Source organism: Haliotis rubra, unplaced genomic scaffold (assembly GCF_003918875.1).
Source record: "Haliotis rubra isolate DU_JTF1 unplaced genomic scaffold, ASM391887v1 Scf70, whole genome shotgun sequence".
Taxonomy (NCBI): domain Eukaryota; kingdom Metazoa; phylum Mollusca; class Gastropoda; order Lepetellida; family Haliotidae; genus Haliotis; species Haliotis rubra.
In genome coordinates, this window is record NW_025767413.1 from 1,347,225 (window position 1) to 1,365,155 (window position 17,931).

The 17,931-nt window shown below is 35.0% G+C and overlaps 1 protein-coding gene across 2 annotated transcripts in view; it reads left to right on the top strand.

Moving 5' to 3' along the window:
- LOC124258763 (dual specificity tyrosine-phosphorylation-regulated kinase 4-like) overlaps positions 1–17,931 on the top strand; it is a 56,890-nt gene that overhangs the window by 6,011 nt on the left and 32,948 nt on the right. For both annotated transcript variants that reach the window (XM_046692847.1, XM_046692848.1), the window contains exons 2-3: positions 448–806; positions 13,057–13,165. In XM_046692847.1, the coding sequence (XP_046548803.1) occupies positions 700–806; positions 13,057–13,165 (216 nt within the window). In that variant the 5' untranslated portion in view covers positions 448–699. The remainder of the gene's footprint in view (positions 1–447; positions 807–13,056; positions 13,166–17,931) is intronic.

Sequence of the window (17,931 nt, forward strand, 5' to 3'; positions counted from 1 at the left end):
GGTACCATTACAACTAGCATAGCTGTGACAATGTAGGTAAATCAAACATTTCCCATATAACCTTGAGTTGCCAAACAGGCTAAGGGTAAGTCACTAAGTAAATAAAGTAATAAGAAAATATGTCAGTTGTCATGTACAAGACATAATCCTTGCATTCAAATGGGGTTTGATTAAGTTATATTCTTATTCTTTTCAATAAGGGAATAATGTGTTCTGTTATTATCTGTTATGCACACAAATTTTGGCTGTGTTGTAAAATCCCCTGTGGCACGCTACTTTTAAGGTATAGCTTAGCCCCATTGAACTAACCTCTTTTAGCGGAGAGGGATCAAGTTTAGGTATGTGGACATTACTAGACAGTATCTTTTGTTGGTTGTGTAGATCAAACAGCATGCTTGGTCAGCTGCGGGTATGTAGTTTATCTAATGTTTCAAATCATAATTGCAGACCCAGATCAATCGTGCTGACTGAAAGAACCAGCTTCCATTCTGCAGCTGATTTGGTCACTTGTCAACAGAACTGGAGACAGCCATCTGTGCATGGTTACATAGTGTTGTGAATAAACTGCAGGACATCTCAGACGGCTGAATCATCGATCACTCCCTCATTGCCCCATCACTGTGGACTTTATGGACACTGGCATTTCACTGTGGCTAGCAGATACAGAGGAGTTGTTTGAAGGAATCCTTAAATATTTTAATGGTTAAGATTGCAACCAGTGATGCTGCACTACCCAATCAAGAATGTTATGGGTCAATTACCTTTGGAATGAATCCTAAAGGAACTAAACTTGTCCGAAAGAAAAGGTAGGCAGGTGTTGTTCAGTTTGTTCATTCATGTGTAACCTATGTCCTGCTTGACAATGGTTCTGTTACTATTCCTGTAAGGCTATATTTAGTTTTAGTAGTTGTATACTGCTAGAACTATATACAACTTTATACCATTGAATTGTTTCTGCAAATTATGTAGAATGTACAAGTTGTTTTTAACATTAACCTCATATACTCAGAATAGCTCATACTGAGAGTAATATTTTGGGAACAATGATGTTATGAACAGCTTTCCATATTCATGAAGATACTAAAACCTGTCTGAACCTTTCTACTTTTCTGTTGACTGATTATCGTCATGGTCAGTTACAAACATTGAGCATGTGCACTGATATGTGGTACAATTGCTTATGATTTCTCATCAGTTTAAAAACATTATTTTGAAAAGCGATTGTCGTCACTTCATCCTTTTCATATCTGGCTGTATTATATATCGTAATAATAATAATAAACATAACTTCATCTGTAAAAGCTTAATTTATAATAGGTACAAGTAACCTTTAACTTTTTTATGTAACAAAACTACTGCATTTTCTCAGAAAGCACAAGTCTTTACATATTAACATTAGTTTCAACTATTCCTGTTACGATTCACTTGCATAACTGGTGAGTCAAACTGCATCCCTTCATGAATTCAGTATATCATTCGTGGTCACTAGAATCGAATATTTAGTAATATTTTTAGGAGAGTGGGTTATTATTTAGGACCAGTTTGTTGTTATATACCATTTAGTGAGATACTAGTAAGCAAAATGGGATATATCCAAGCCATGCAGAGACGTAACTTGTGGTATTTTGCCAAGTTCCCTTATGGTACTGTCATTAGTGGGGCATTGTTCGCAATGTATTGCTTTCTTCTGCTTTACAGAAAATATCATTTAAATGTTCTACTTAAGCAATTACATGACATTTTTGTTATTTTAATTTCTTGATATCAACTATAAAATATTCATGACAAGATATTCATATTCGTGACTATATATTCGTAAAACATATCATATTGGCTTCATAGTGTATTCATTGCAGCCCTACTCTCAATCTACTGTAATTGAGGCCATGACCAAAACGTTTTTGTTGGTATTAACAAGGCGGAAATCAATGTACTGTACATAAACATATTAAAGGGGTCCTATACTATAAATACATGTATAGCATGTACACATGTATGAATATATTTGACTTACTTGGTTCATATTAATGTTCAGTAAATCTTATACAAGATGTGTTCAACTGACAGAGAAAAAAAGATGGAATTTGCTATAAATCTTAATGTTGAACACGTGAGTCAGAAGATTAAAGATTCTTTTGATAAGTAAGTTTCATTTGATATAACAAAACTTAAAATCATAACCAGTTTGCATCTTTAAGTACTGGAATAAGATAATGGGGAATGATATATTGAAAGCCTTTGAAGGACATTTCTCTTTACATATTGCTAAGAGTACAGTGACCTAGTCATTGAGAGCCATTGTAAAGGACTGGTCATTTATCATAGGAATGGGTAGAGGTGGCAAGTAAGGGTTATGAACAAATGTTATAATGAAAGAGAAGGGGCGCCAAAATTTATCACTATTAATGGATGGTGGCAATGAAAAATGATGCAGTTCTCTTTTCCAAATATGGAATAGAAATTTGACAATTATTTCTGCAACTCCATTATTTTGCAAAGTGTTAAATGCAATAAAGAGGTGGGTTTGTGGTGAACAAATATGACGTGATGACACCTCCCATAATAAATGATGGGATTGGGTTGTCAGACCTGGTTGACACATGTCACCATTTGTATATGTCAATGCTCATTTGTATGCTGTTGATCACTGAATTGTCTGGTCCAGACTTGATTAGTTACAGACCGTTGCCATGAAGCAAGAGTGAGTGAGTGAGTTGAGTTTTATGCCGCACTCAGCAATATTCCAGCTATGTGGCGGCAGTCTGTAAATAATCAAGTCTGGACCAGACAATCCAGTGATCAACAGCATGAGCATCGATCTGCGCAATTGGGAACCGATGACATGTGTCAACCAAGTCAGCGAGTCTGACAATCCGATCCCGTTAGTTGCCTCTTACGACAAGCATGGGTTACTGAAGATCAATATTCTAACCCGGACCTTCACGGGTATCCATGTAGCAGGAATATTGCTGAGTATGGCATTTAACAATAAACAAACAAAATTATAAAGTGTAATGCAGTTACTTGCTATATTTGTAGGGAAAGAGTCGTTATGGTAACCATGATGACATTATGATCAATGGTGCATTGACTGAGGGTTGGTATGATCAGCATTGAATTGTATATTCTCTGGGTTTAATTCAGCAATAAAAATAAAGAAACATATATATAAAGTCTAAGACTATTTGTTATTTAGGTAATACAAAACTGAAGAAATATTTCACAATTGCAAAAGAAATGTTGTGTTTATACAGTTATATTTTTGCATTGAAATACAACACTAAAGTCAAATCTATAACATGCATAAAGAAAACTGATTTTGTTTTGCCAAGATATTTAGGATTAGTCAGCTTAGCAACATAAAGTCATTCTTGATTAATAACATGCTATGAAGTAAATTGATTTTTCTTTGCCAACAGCTTCATTTGTTTATTTAAGCAGCCAATTGTATTTTTTTCAGCTCAGACTTTCGTCCAGGTTTAGGAATCAAATCTGGTTAGCGGACTGAGCTATTAATTTCATCTTTCTTCAGTTCTGTTGTAATTTACTATGATCACAATTAAAATATATATGAAAAGTTTTTGTAATCATGACTTTGCATACAGTTATATTTTTGCCAAATGAATTACTTGACCCAGAAATCATGTTTCCTGAATTTCAGCTATGCACAGACCCCAACACTATTTTGTAGTCATGTAACAAATCCTGGGAGCTTTGTGGCCATTTTTATTACCATAATATTGGTCTAGTAATACATTATAAGAAAATGACCTTTAACATGTTCAAGGCAGAAACCTTTTCAGCAGTATAATGATAACTAGTTATTGTAATGAAATATTGTATACATTATCAGGTCTATGAGCTAAGACACATGTTAGACCATGATGCAGTCATCATTAGGACTGGCTAAGAAGGTTGATAATCTGAAATATTGTTGAAGGGAAGAATTGTTAATGATGTGAAAATTGTGTCACCAATATTCTCTTTCTCACAAAAAAGGCATAAGTTGAAAAAATGGAAATATCTCACAGAGGTTTGCCAATATTCATCTAAGATGAATAGCAAATATGAATTTTTCATGTCTGCATGCATTGGGAGTGATTTGTTTTGATAGAATAAAGTAATTGTCACAAAAATGCAACCATGTGGGAGCACCGCAGCTAAATACTAAATACACCAACGTAAAATTAACGTGCAGCACGAATTGTTGGGCTATGAAAACAGTGGGTTTTCATTTGCCAGTCATTGCAATTGTAGAGCAAGTGAAAAGTGAAAACATGCCACAGTTAAGTTTTATTAACAGAAGCTCAAGACAACAACACCATCGGACAACAGCACACAGGCGACTCGGCTTTGGCCATAGCTAGGTCTCTCACCATTACAAGACTATATGGAACTATTATCAGATGCAGGGGTCAACATGTACACTACCTTGATCCCATCAACTACAGGTCACAACTACAGTGCAGTACAGGTTCATATGGATTTGTCAGTTACATAATAGACTCACCATGGCCATGTAAGATTTAAAGACAGACTGTGAGGAACCATCCATAAGCCCGAGACATCTAGTTAGAGGTGTCATTCTGACTGCCATCATCAACTGCGATGTCAGTGGTATCAAGGACATAGAGTTTGGCACATTAGTGATGAAGATGTGTTTGGTTTAATAAGGAGTCACGTTTTTTGCTTGGATATACAGACGGAAGACATGTTTACAGATGTCGTGTGGACTGTTATGCTCAAAATTTCATACTTGAAGTGCAGGTTTGGTGTCAGGAGTGTAATCATGTGGGCCACCATCTCCCATACCAGTAGAATAGACTTGCTTCACATCCAGGGCTATGTATTGGCACAATGTCACACAAATGAAATACTTATGCAATACAACCTTCCTATTTTGCACCAGCAAACCTTATTTTACAATGCCCAACCTCATATGGCAACAGCCTTCTTGAGGGAGCACAACATCCAAGTACTGCCATGGGCCTCAAGGTCTCCAGATCTAAACTCCATCAAACATTAATGGAATGCTCTTGATCAACGTCTGTGATCACATCAGCAACAGCCTCAAAACTTCCAACAGTTGTCACAAGCACTACAGGAAGAGCCACAATTTGTATCTGATTGGTTCCATGGAACGACGATGCCAGGCAGTTCTGGACTCTCATGGGAACCATAAAAGATAGTGAGAACATATGACCTTCACCTTGACATTCAATTGTTTCATGTTTGCCATGATGAACCTCAGTCACTGACAATGACTTTTGCGCAAAGTCACTTGTTGATGATCAACATATTGTTATGATTGTTGATCTCTGTGATCTATATAGAATGTAGCCTAAGTCATCATGGTCTGTCTGCAGAAAATAAGTAATTGAATATAGATAACACATTAAATAATTTTGCAAGTAGCAAAATTTTCAAAAAACATCTTCAGCATGTTTATGTCATTTTTGGAAGACAGTTAGTTTCCAAGGAAATGATTTAATCTGAATCTTAATGCTGAAACTGTAACTAAAATTCTCCTACATGCATGCCAACAAGAAGATTACTTTTCAGTGATAAAAGATTTTTGGAATTGTATTCATTAAATGTCTAAAAATGCTCATCGTTTTCAAAGGAGCTGTCCAGTCTAACATTGTAAAGTGCATGCATCACTGGCTACCTTAATAAAAGACATCACACAGTGTTTTGTTTGAACAGTTGTGTTTTTCAAGTGTGTCTATTATGAATTTGAATGGGACACTGGCATATTGATACAATTGTCATACAAGGATTTGTTACACAGCCAGGTCTGGTTTCAGTACCAGGTGATGAGTAGCCATGTTGTATGCTGAACATGAGTAAAGTTTATGAGTGAATGTCATTTAATGTCAGTTTTATCTTGCTATATCTAGATGACCTGTAAATAATTAAGTCTGGACTTAACAAATGACTGAAAGCTAGAGCAACAATCAGGGTATGATTACATGTCCACCAGTTATATGCCCATCTAAATTGGCTTTCTGTAAACAAGGCTAAATTAGTAGCACCTCTTCTGACTAAGAATCCCCACATCTGTTCAACGTAATAAATAAGTATTAGTAACTGTTTTAATGACAAGATTTCTTTGAAATTTTGAAACTTATACATTTTGTGGGAAAAGTTGCATAAAGACAGACTGAGTTATAATATACTGTGAATTTATGCATGATTCTTTTGCTATGATTGCAGTGTTTATAGAATACCTTACTCATAAACACAAATTAGGAGGAGTAAAGGCTCACCTGTTGAAAGACAAACACTCTTGAATAGAATTTACATAGCGTATGAAAGCCAAGTTTCTGTAGTCTTATAAAATATTTATCCTGCCTTCTGTTTATTCATAACATCCCAAATGCCTGAATAATGATAAGTGAATAAACATCCTCAAATAGAATTCATGATCACCGTTGTAATTTGATCATATTGAGATTTCTAAACAGATGTTCCAGGTTAGAAATATGACACCTGTTGTGTGCCTGGACCTACATATACCTCTATTTGTTTGTCAGCATATTTACATTCCTGTATTTATACATGCCCCTTCAACAAAGGCTATTGCTTGGACAATTTATTGAATGCATCAAATTCTTAAGGTGTAAACATCATGTCAGAAAAAAAGTATCAGTTACAGTACTATGGTCTTTAAAAGCAATGAAATGGATAAAACATGTATCAAGAAGATAAACTTTGTTCATTAGCTATATATATTATGATACTTATTTCAAGGGGAAACTATGTTGGTATTCAATTATTCCTAGTTTTGATTATATATATATATACGCACAAAATGTCCAAACTAGTACAGGTGTTCAGTCATAAATATTGCATAGATAAATAAAAACAGAATGCCTTTTTCTCCAACATGTTTCGTTCTTTACTCTTCAGGGAGATTGTAGCGGTTACAGTATGACGTCATTACATATATATTGTGACGTCATAATAGGGACAACATTCTAGAGCGACAAGGTCACAGCTTGCAATGGTTTAACATTGGTTTGTACTTGTCTATGAAGTAGTGTTCTTTTAAAATTCGTTTTACTTTGTCCGAATTTTGAACTTGATAAAAGGAAATATTGTAAATTTAACATCGTTTCCTTTCGCACAGACATCTAGATGTTCACTCAGTGGGATACATCGGGTTTCAGGACACTTTATTTGTTGTTTGTGGACACGAACCGGGCTCAAATAAATTTTCTGATTGACCAATATACTGTTCATTACAGCCTGTGCATGTTATGACATATATTATGTTTTTTGCAAGAGCAGTCAAAATTCTGTTTTACATAGAATTCTCCGTGTCTCATGAAAGTTACAGAGTGTCCTTCAACAATATGTCGACACGTTCCACAGTTACCTCTGTTGCATCTAGACACAGTAGGATTTGATAAATTCTGTTTCTTTAAAATAAATTTGGCTTTTGTTAGTATCTTTTTTAAGATTCTGATTTTTGACTTTTTGCTATTTATTATTTTTCTAGATTTCAGCATTGATTTCAGTTTTCATCTTGTTCTAAGATGCACATATTTGTTTTTATGTTCTGGAACACATTTTGGTTCAACGGATTATAAGTAGATACAAAAGCAATTACTTTTTCCTCATTGGTTTGTTTCATCGTTCCTGTCAAAAGATCTTCTCTATTAAGCTGTAAAGCTTTATATATTCCGTCTTCAACAAGAGATTTTGGATATTCCGTAATAGTAAAAGCGTCCTAAGTTCATTCAGTCTTTGATTAGGGTGTCTTGGTTTGAAACTATTGTACATATTCTTCATGCCAGGTTATATGGAAGACTTCTTTTGGTGTGGCTCGGATGACAAGATTTGAAGTTTAAATATTGTTTCGTATCTGTAGGTTTGTAGAAGATATCTGTGTCCAATTTCGGCCCCGATTTGATGACCATTGTGTCTAAGAAAGCTGTTTTAGTTTCATCTGCCTCCATAGTGAAAACAAGATTTTCGTCCATGCTATTTAATAGTTCGTAAAATGTATTTAGTTTCTCCTCAGAAAATGGCCAAATTATGAAGCAGTCGTCTAGAAATCTTTTCCAATTTTCCATGAAATAATGGGCAACATCCTCTCCAAGAATTTGACTGATTTTATGCTTGAACTTTTCCTCCAGATATCCTTAGACAATATTTCCTTTTTATCAAGTTCAAAATTCGGACAAAGTAAAACGAATTTTAAAAGAACACTACTTCATAGACAAGTACAAACCAATGTTAAACCATTGCAAACTGTGACCTTGTCGCTCTAGAATGTTGTCCCTATTATGACGTCACAATATTTATTACCCACGTGGTCAACGTATGGGTAGTTGCATACTCATCTCGTACATCACACGAGTGTCGTATCGCGTTGACCTGTGTCGTAACGACTTGACCTAAGATTCTAACGATTTGATTGGATAACCGATGACCACTCAGTTAGGTCACATTGTGACAGAACTACTTGTTCATTCATAACAAACACGTGAATTCATTCATTCGACAACTTATATGCATTGTGGGAATTTAAACATTGCGAACGTTGCCATATCGCTGTTTAATTGAGAGTCGAACTGAGACATTATATCCATCGAAAAACATAAATGTAATGTTTCCACTAGTGATGTTAGCCGAGTGAAGCAACTGCAAACCAAGAAATGGGGTGTTACGGAGTAGTTTAATGTAGGAGGCTGTATGAGGCGATGACAACTGGAGACGTCATGACGTCGGTTACCAAGGGAGCAGACGAGAATGGCGTAATGACGTCAATACAGTGTGAAGTCATGCAAGAGTGAACTACTGAACAATATTCTTCCACAACCTCTTTATGAAACCGGTTTCGGTATGAAACCATAACAATAACAAAAATATGCTGTTTTGTCATTTTAATGCATGTAAGACGGTAATAAATAAAATACCACACTCGATCTCATTACATATGAATTATTATAACGAAACTCGTGACCTTCCTATGGTTTCTGATACCATAGGAAGGACACTCGTTTCGTATAATTCGTATGTAATGAAACCTTGTGTAGTATTCTCTATATACTTTATACTGGAAGATGACTCAATGGCATTTTGGCTGTATTAATCCCTCTACGATACCTCAACGATATGAAGCTGATGAATGTATTGTTACTACTATTGTCAGGAATGTCTACATACATACAATGTACATTACTCAGTTACAGTAATGGTTAAATATAACATTTTAACTGTGAACAGTATAGTTTGTACTAACAGGGTGTAAGCCTATATTGACTGAAACCAACCTTCATAATGACATGCCAGACTTAAAAAAAGTTATTTGTGGTCAATGACTTTGGATTGCTCAAACCTTTTTGAACATGAAGGATTGATTATTGACAATACTATGCAGGTAACAAACTAGTTGTTTATTGTGTTTCAAGCTTTGAAAAAGTAAAATGGTTCATAAAGTAAAATATAGGCAGACATAAGTATCTAAGGTGTATGCACATTAAATATTGTCCTTTTACAAACTACATGTAATTGTCATTATTTGATTGACTTGGGTCATTATTTGAAAGTTAACATTCCTGTATTTTATGTACCAAACTGGGTTTAATCTTTGTTCTAATAATTAAGAAACTCTGTTAACGATTTGATTGGATAACCGATGACCTCTCAATTAGGTCACATTCTGACGTAACTATTTTTTCATTCATAACAAACACGTGAATTCATTCCTTCTACAACTTAAATGCATTGTGGGAATGTAAACATCGCGAACGTTGCCGTGTCGCTGTTTAATTGTGAGTCGAACTGAGACATTATATCCGTCGGAAAACGTAAACGCAAGGTTTCCACCAGTGATGTTAGCCGAAGGAAGCAGCTGGAAACCAAGAAACCAGGTGCTACGGAGTAGTTTACTGTAGGATGCTGTAATGCGGCGATGACAACTGACATGAATCGTGGCGTCGGTTGCCAAGGCAGTGGCGTCATTACAGTGTGGCGTCATGCAAATATTGTACTACAGTACAAAACTCTTCCAAACCTCTTTATGAAACCGGTTAGGGTTTAAAACCAAAATATTAACAAAAATATGCTGTTTTGTCAATTTAATGCATGTAAGGCGTGGGTAATAAATAAAATACCACACTTTCGGTCTCATTACATCACGAATTATCACGAGCTTCGTGACCTTCCTATATTATCTGACCCGGCGCTTCGATCAGAATACCATAGGAAGGACACTGGTCAGATACCATATGGAATGACACTCTCTATATATGTAATGGCGTCATGCTGTATAATCTCCCTGAAGAGTAAAGAATGAAACATGTTGGAGATTCATTCTATATTTATGTATCTATGTATATATATATTTATACATATATATATATATATATGATATATATATAATAACTATGTATAACGTCTTTTCAGTTTGCCATGTTTACAAATGAGTAACCTAAATTTGTGCAAGAGGTTCCAATCAATAAGTACAAAACAGTCATACATAGAAATACTATTTGTGTCTATTATTATTATTATTATTAATAAAGGATATTTATATAGCACACATATCCAGGCAACTAGTGCATGCTCAAGGCGCTGGGCTATTATTCAGCCATTTATACTATGATTTACAATGTGCTTTGATTCAGTATTCATTTTTGAAAGGTACTTTTCCCCTGGTTTGCTGTAAGCCAGGGTTGATAACTACTTGGACTAGCTTTACATTATCACCTACACCAAGGGACAAAATGAATTGCATGAAACTACTAAAGCAATTAGTCACACTACCTGGAACATGAAAAATTTCATATGAAAAAGATGCAAATTAAGTGTTGTGATATGTATCATTTCTGGACAATGTGCTGGTATGACATTTATAAACCTACCTCAACGTCAAGGGTATTGTTGGTATCTTGCAATGATATAGTAACCTTTTAAGAGGTAGAAATTAGGGTGAGACCTGCTGAGAGGTTTTACAACTGAATTGTATGACTGAGAACTAAGGTTTTACAGGTGAATTGTATCATATTAATGGCAGTTTTTGACAGTTGAAAGTCACAGTTGTTTTTACATGGAAATTCCATGGTATGAATAAATATTGTAACCACACATAGGAACCTTATTGTTACTTGAGTAGGTAATGTAAAGGTTTTCATTCTTACATGTCTTGACTTCAGTTGCCCGCATGCTGCTCTTGGTCTTTCTCCCACTGTTATGATGTAATTTGATTTATACCATGACTACTCTGTCATCATACTTTATCTATGATAGTTTAGGATAAAACTGTATTTTATTATAGTACATGTGAGGGTAGAGAAAACTTTATTTCTTAATTGTTCCACTAAGAAACAATTTAATAACTTTTTGTATGTATTATTATTCATTTGTATTTTTTTAGAAAAAGTTTGAATATTGATAAGGACAGTAATGTTTTTCTAAACTGTATGGCTGTTTATATTTAGCCTACAGCAGTATAACTTAATCAGCATTCAAACTCTGAAAATTAAAGTCTGAAATATCAGTGTACACCATACCCTTGAGGGTACATGACTGATGAAATCTGATAGCAACAAAGTATCATGGCCTGGCCAATTATTGTCAAAGCTCCAGGTACCTGCTTCATCAATATGTCTTGATGAGCATTCACTGCATGAATGGCAGTAATTATATTTATTCACAGTAAGACAACTCCCTGCTTTCTGGTGTTTGGTTTATTATTGATTTATGGAACTGAGTTCTATGACTTACTGAATGGAACTGATGATTAGTCCCTGGTGGAAGCCTCAAGTAACATTTGTCTGTGTATTTTGTCATCAGTTGTCGGGACAGAAATAGCTCATCTTGAAATACTATATCCATTTCAGGTAGATGGTAATATGTTTTAGTTTGTAATATATTCAAGGTGCATTGTTACAGCTTCATAATAATTTTGTGATTTTATATATCTATTGCCTAAATTAGGTATTATGAAGAAGGTGATATACAGAAGGATGATTAATTTCAAATGCTTTCATTCAGAATAGAGGATATTTTTAATACAGAAAGATCTCAGAATGTATTTGATAAATGATCTAAGAGATTAATGGGTAAAAGATATCAGATTTTAATCTGATATAAGATGACCTAGCCAACAAAAGGCTGGTCTACTTTGTTCAGTTCGTTATTGATTAATATTGTCTACTGTTTAAAAATAATCACTTGTACAACGTGATCACTATTTATAACAACAGGACTTTGACATAACCATGTGAATATGTGGGCTTTTATAGTTATGATATAAATATAATTTGAAAAACTATTTACTTCACGTCAGGTTTCAGCTACAAGCAGTGTCATGATTCTAGTCGTAAACAATACAATTTAGTTTCAGAATTGTTTTCAGGACAACAGCTTCATTACTAATTGCCATACTTTCATGTTACTGTTTTCCATATATAGTTTGTCTTAAATTGTATCTTTGTTAAGCAAAGTTGTGTAAAATATTTCTGTGTACCTAAAAGGCTCTCAGATAAAATATCTCCCTATTGCTTTGTAGCCATATGTCAGCCTAATCCGATCAATAAGATTTTATCTCTTGAGTGTCATCATGAGGATTTCCATACCTCAGATGTGAGGGTGCATACATGACTCTTATTGCTAACTCTCACTGGATTGAATATTAGTGATCAATGATCAGAACAAATTTAAAAATCATAGACACACTAATTGTCTTTTCTCAGCATGCAGTTGCATTTGGAACTTGATGGTGGTGTTTCGGTGTGTGGTCACTTCTTTTACCATATATATTATCTTACTGACATTAGTTTGCAATGTTTTGGTTACCCTCAACATAAATATTGATTGGGAAGAAAACGGAGGGCTTAGCAATGCTTAGTGTGATCTGTTAATATGAAAAGACTTGGTTGACTTAGAAGAATTAATTGACTCCTTAGACATCATAGAAGATAAAGAGGTGAAGACAGTTGAAGGTAAAATATGTTTGTGTGAACTATATGTCTGATATAGATTATACATGTTTTTTATTTTGTTATATTTTGATTACAACAATGTACAATTCATTTTTAGCCGTTTCAAAAGAATGAAAGGTGAAAGATCAAAAGTGGAACAGAGCCATGCAAGACCTCTTCAACTGCCTTACATTGTGCCAATGACGGTTTCTCACCCTTCTCAAGCTGTAAGTATGTTTGTTCAGATACGTTTCTATACAGTGTTATTATTTGGTATGCATTGTGATTATCACTGTAGATATCCTGCATGTACAGTTGACAAAATGTTATTATGCATTGGATATCTGATAGTCAGCTGGTGTTACAGCCCAAACCAAAATTATATGTTTCCATTAATCTGTAAATTATACCCTTTGATTGTTGTTTAGCCCTGCACTGAGCAATATCCCTGTTACACGATGGTGGCTTGTAAATAAACAAATCTGGAAGTTACCTCTTACGACCAGCATATATATATTATTTACTCTTCCATAGGAGAGCTAGATTTATAAATACATGTATTTCCATGTGTTTTTCATTCAGAACATACAATGTTCCATTACAAGATGTATTTATATATCTCATTTGGAAAATATGTTTTATGGCAAATTTAGTACAGTTCTCAACAGTAACTGAATTTGCTTGAACTTGGGGCATTCATCATAGCAGATAGCAAACTAAGTCTGTTTCCAGCTTATTATGGAAAGACACATTTCCAGGGACCAGTGTCCAATATTAAGGTGCTACACTACACATTGTCTGACTGTTGCTCTTTCTTTGAACATATACACACAACATGAACTTGCAGATCTTGGTGAATAAACTCACTTATGTGATAAACACTCTGCACTTTGCCAGACTTCTGAATGGTAAAGTTTTCAGCTTATTTCAGGTCTTGATCTCTTATGGGATGCTTTGTTAGGTAGAAAACTATTAACTGTACAAAACTATCCACAATGTGTAAAAACAACTTTTCAAAACATAATGTTGTACTTTAGTAATTGTACTCACTCAGGATATGAATGTCTGAATTTATGAATGTAGAAACAGTACATTCTATTTCGTTGAGCTTGTTTTTGTAAGGCTCTAATACATCTCTTGGAGCATGTTCAGCTTTACCACACTTGGTTCTTAGGACAAAAACACTCTTTATGAAGATAGAGCTCACCAGATGGTTTGGCCCTCTTCTCTGGAGCCATATTTGAAGTCAAGCAAATTTTCAACAGGTCTAATATCCGTAATAGTTACGATTGCTTGATCATACAGCCTTCACTTGATGGTAGCAGCTCTTGCTGTACCTAAAGTCAGTACCCCTTAGTTAGAGGTAGATAATACAAAACTCCATTCAACCTTGTATGTTTCACAAATGGAGACCATTGCTTGAAGGTGTGCTGAAATCCAAGAGATCAAAATAATGTCATCAGATGGGGGCTGTTTGGGGGCTGTAATACTGATGTCCAATACAAAAAGTCCAATCTTGCAGTTACCTAAGATGATCAAGCTCATCTGGACACAGTAGAGATAAGGGTTTTCACCTTGACCTACAAAACTAGGGGTCCAGAAGAACACCACTTACTTATTTCAAGGGTCCTTACAGGAAACATTTGATTGCTGAAAGTAATGAAATTTTGTAGTATACTGAACAGGAACTTCATATTTCTCATCAACAATATGATATAATTGATATTGATGTGCAACCCCCTTGATGCAATCTATATTTTTTGTCTGCGTCCACTGTGTACATATTTGCCTATTGGACACACTTTTCTGTGCCATGCAAAACCCTTGGATAGTTTATCCGATAAAATGTTCCCTTGTCTAACACATATGAAGCTGAGACCAGTATGATTCTAGTTATTTGCTTTGATGCAAGTTCTTATAATCATGTAAATATGGTCAAATATTGAGTTGCAAGTGAAGGCCAGGCTAGTACATGGTGTTAAAGCCTAAACAAAGAGTTCTTAAAGAAGGCTAGAAGAAGGGAATCTGAAAGCTCTGAGTAATGGTAAGATGTTTCTTGTACCAGAAATGATGAATGATATCTTTACTTTTTGGAAGAGTTATAAAATGACATTTCAGATATCATTTTAATCAAAATGTGTTTATTTCATTTTTGTGTGGTTCTGGTAATCTTCGATCAGTCAGTAAAAAGATCCCTGCTTGATGTGTTTGCTCAGTTCCAACTCCACTGATACAACAACTGATTACCATTTTTTGTCTCAACCACCAACTTATTGAGAGATATTTGAAACGCCTAACCTGATATACCTCAATCAGTATTGGAAAATATACCGTATATGACCGTCTATAAGATGACCCCATTGATAAGACAACCCCCAAACTTGTCCCTTAAAATCAGTGTCAAAATGGTATGTTTCGTGCATAAGTTGATCCCCCGCGATCCTAATCGCGGTAAACACAGACCACAGACAACTGTCAGTTACCAATAATTATAACTTTGGTCCACATTATTCAAAGAATTCACAATCATATATATTGTGTCAACTCACGGATCGAAACGAAGTGTAATTGACAGAAAATGCATAATATATTTTGCTTCTCTAAATATCATATTTATTGTAGCAACAAACTGGCTTGCTTATTTTACCCCATTCAACAATCACGAACTGATTACTGCCTCGTTTTCCATTGACTGCTAGTTTACAGTAACATCGGTAAAAATGTGTGAATTTAAATGGCTTCCGTATTTTACCCCATTCCATGTGCGTACAACTTCTGCTTACCACGTTCATGAGGGTCCGTATAACCTTAGTGTTGATTATATATATTTTACATGAAAACTGTAATGAAAAATTACACAATGTTATATTATTGTGCATGTTTGAACTTGATCGCCGGGAAACATGTGCACAGCTGATTGCTATTTCCGGCTCAGATACACACGGTAATCTTAATCCCTGCAAATAATACAATGCCCAGCAAAAACAACTTAGAACTTAAAAGATAAATAATCTTGTCTAGTGATGTTTAATTGCAAATTTGACGTCTCTACTGACAAAGTCGTCTTCTGTTGTTTGTTCACGCAAAGTGATACGATGTTGTTTTCTTACCCCTGGAAAAAAGTTTGACGAAAGCGTAACCCATGGATAAGACGACCCCCTTCTACAGACTGCTTTTTTTGGTCCTCAAAATTCGGCTTATAGACGGTCATATACGGTACATGAAAGTTAAGTGGTTCTAGTTATTCGAGGTTAATGGTTGAAAATTTAGGGATCCCCTGATTCAGATACTGTAGGTGCAAACCTCAAGAACCAAAGAACCCCTTTATTTTCAATATTTGTCTGATATGCCTCTGGGAATTTTTCTCACCAATGTGTGAATATATTGGTCACTCCATGTGCAGTTAAATGATTGTAAACACAAGACCTTGAGTATATATGATTGAATTTTGACAAGATTAAATATAGTGATCTCTTTGGTACGTCTTTTTCAAGAAGATTTTCAGTGACCTCTCATGATACTCAAGGTCATCTGAAGTAGACACAGAAAATTGAATGTCTTGCTGAATGTATTTAGAAAGCCCTGTTCTACAAAAAAGCAAACCTTCATGAATTGTAAGGGAGTGATCTATTTGAAAAGCATTCCAGTTATAACATGTCTTGTTATCTCAATGTGGGAGGTCTTGAAACTGTAAGTTACTCAGGTGTCAGACATTTAACACTTTGGTGCTGACATACCTAGAAACATAATTGGGGTGAACTGGGATTTGAACCAATAATAGGTTTCTATCAAGGGATGTAACACAACTCAGCAGACACTCTCCTACCCAGAGTTCCATGTGGCAAGCCAGCATAGTACCTCTGCCACAGGCCAGAAAAATGTGACGATTCATCACATCTTGCACCGTCCATTCAATATAATGTACATATTTCTTTTACTCTTATATTTTTGACGAGTCTACACATCTAACTAAACATCTTTAATAGAATGGTTTAGTTTCACTGAGAAAATATCCAAAAACATGTAACACTATTTCAATTTGCGTAGCGATCCTTTGTTTACATAGGTTGTACGGCTCCACGTGCTGTCATCGAAGCCGACGGAGAGCAAACGATGCAGCCAGTCTGATATCTAAATATGTACTATCATAGACCTAACTGTCGCAGTTGTGGAAGAATATATATGTAACAATGTAAAACATTGTGAAGAGAACGCCGAAAGCTTTCGTGAGTCCATTCTCTTCTTATTATGAATATGCGCGTTTGATTACAAACAAGAGAAAAGTCCGGTCACGTGATATGCAAATTAGCCTGTGGCAGTGATGTTATGTTAAGTCATCGCTGTGCCGGAGTGTGCTCAGCAGATTGTGGTGCTTTTGGTAACTTGGCTACCCATGACCCCATGGTGATAATATGTATTGTTATGGTAGTATTATGATACTTTTCATATCAGGTCCAAAGTGTCTATCATATCACTATCATTCACTTAGAGGAAAAGTACCAGTACGTATTTACATGTGAACTATGTCATGAGTGATTAAACCAGAAGCTATAGCAATAAATTGCTTTCAACTATCCGGCTGTACTACAATTATCTTACAAGTTCAGATTTAAAAAGATGTACTGATATTGATATATCAGTTATAATATTTTGACTAAATATTCTGTTCTTGTTAATGTCCTTGTGATCATATAACAGCACTGACAATTATCCATGTCCATGATCCTGTTTGAACTCATATGATCATCAGGTAAGTTACCGAGATTAATTATCCCAAGGCTTTTCTTGAAAAGGGTCTACCTATGTCTTGTTCATTCAGATAAAGTCTTGTATTAATGATTGGCATCATGTTGTTAAGAAGTTTTAAATAACAATGACATTCATCAAATGTATATTGTTTGCTAATTCTGGTTGATCAGAGATTTTTTTAAAAATTCAAAAGAATCATTTGAAAATGTAGAAACATTAATCATTGACAGTGTCCAAAGTATAT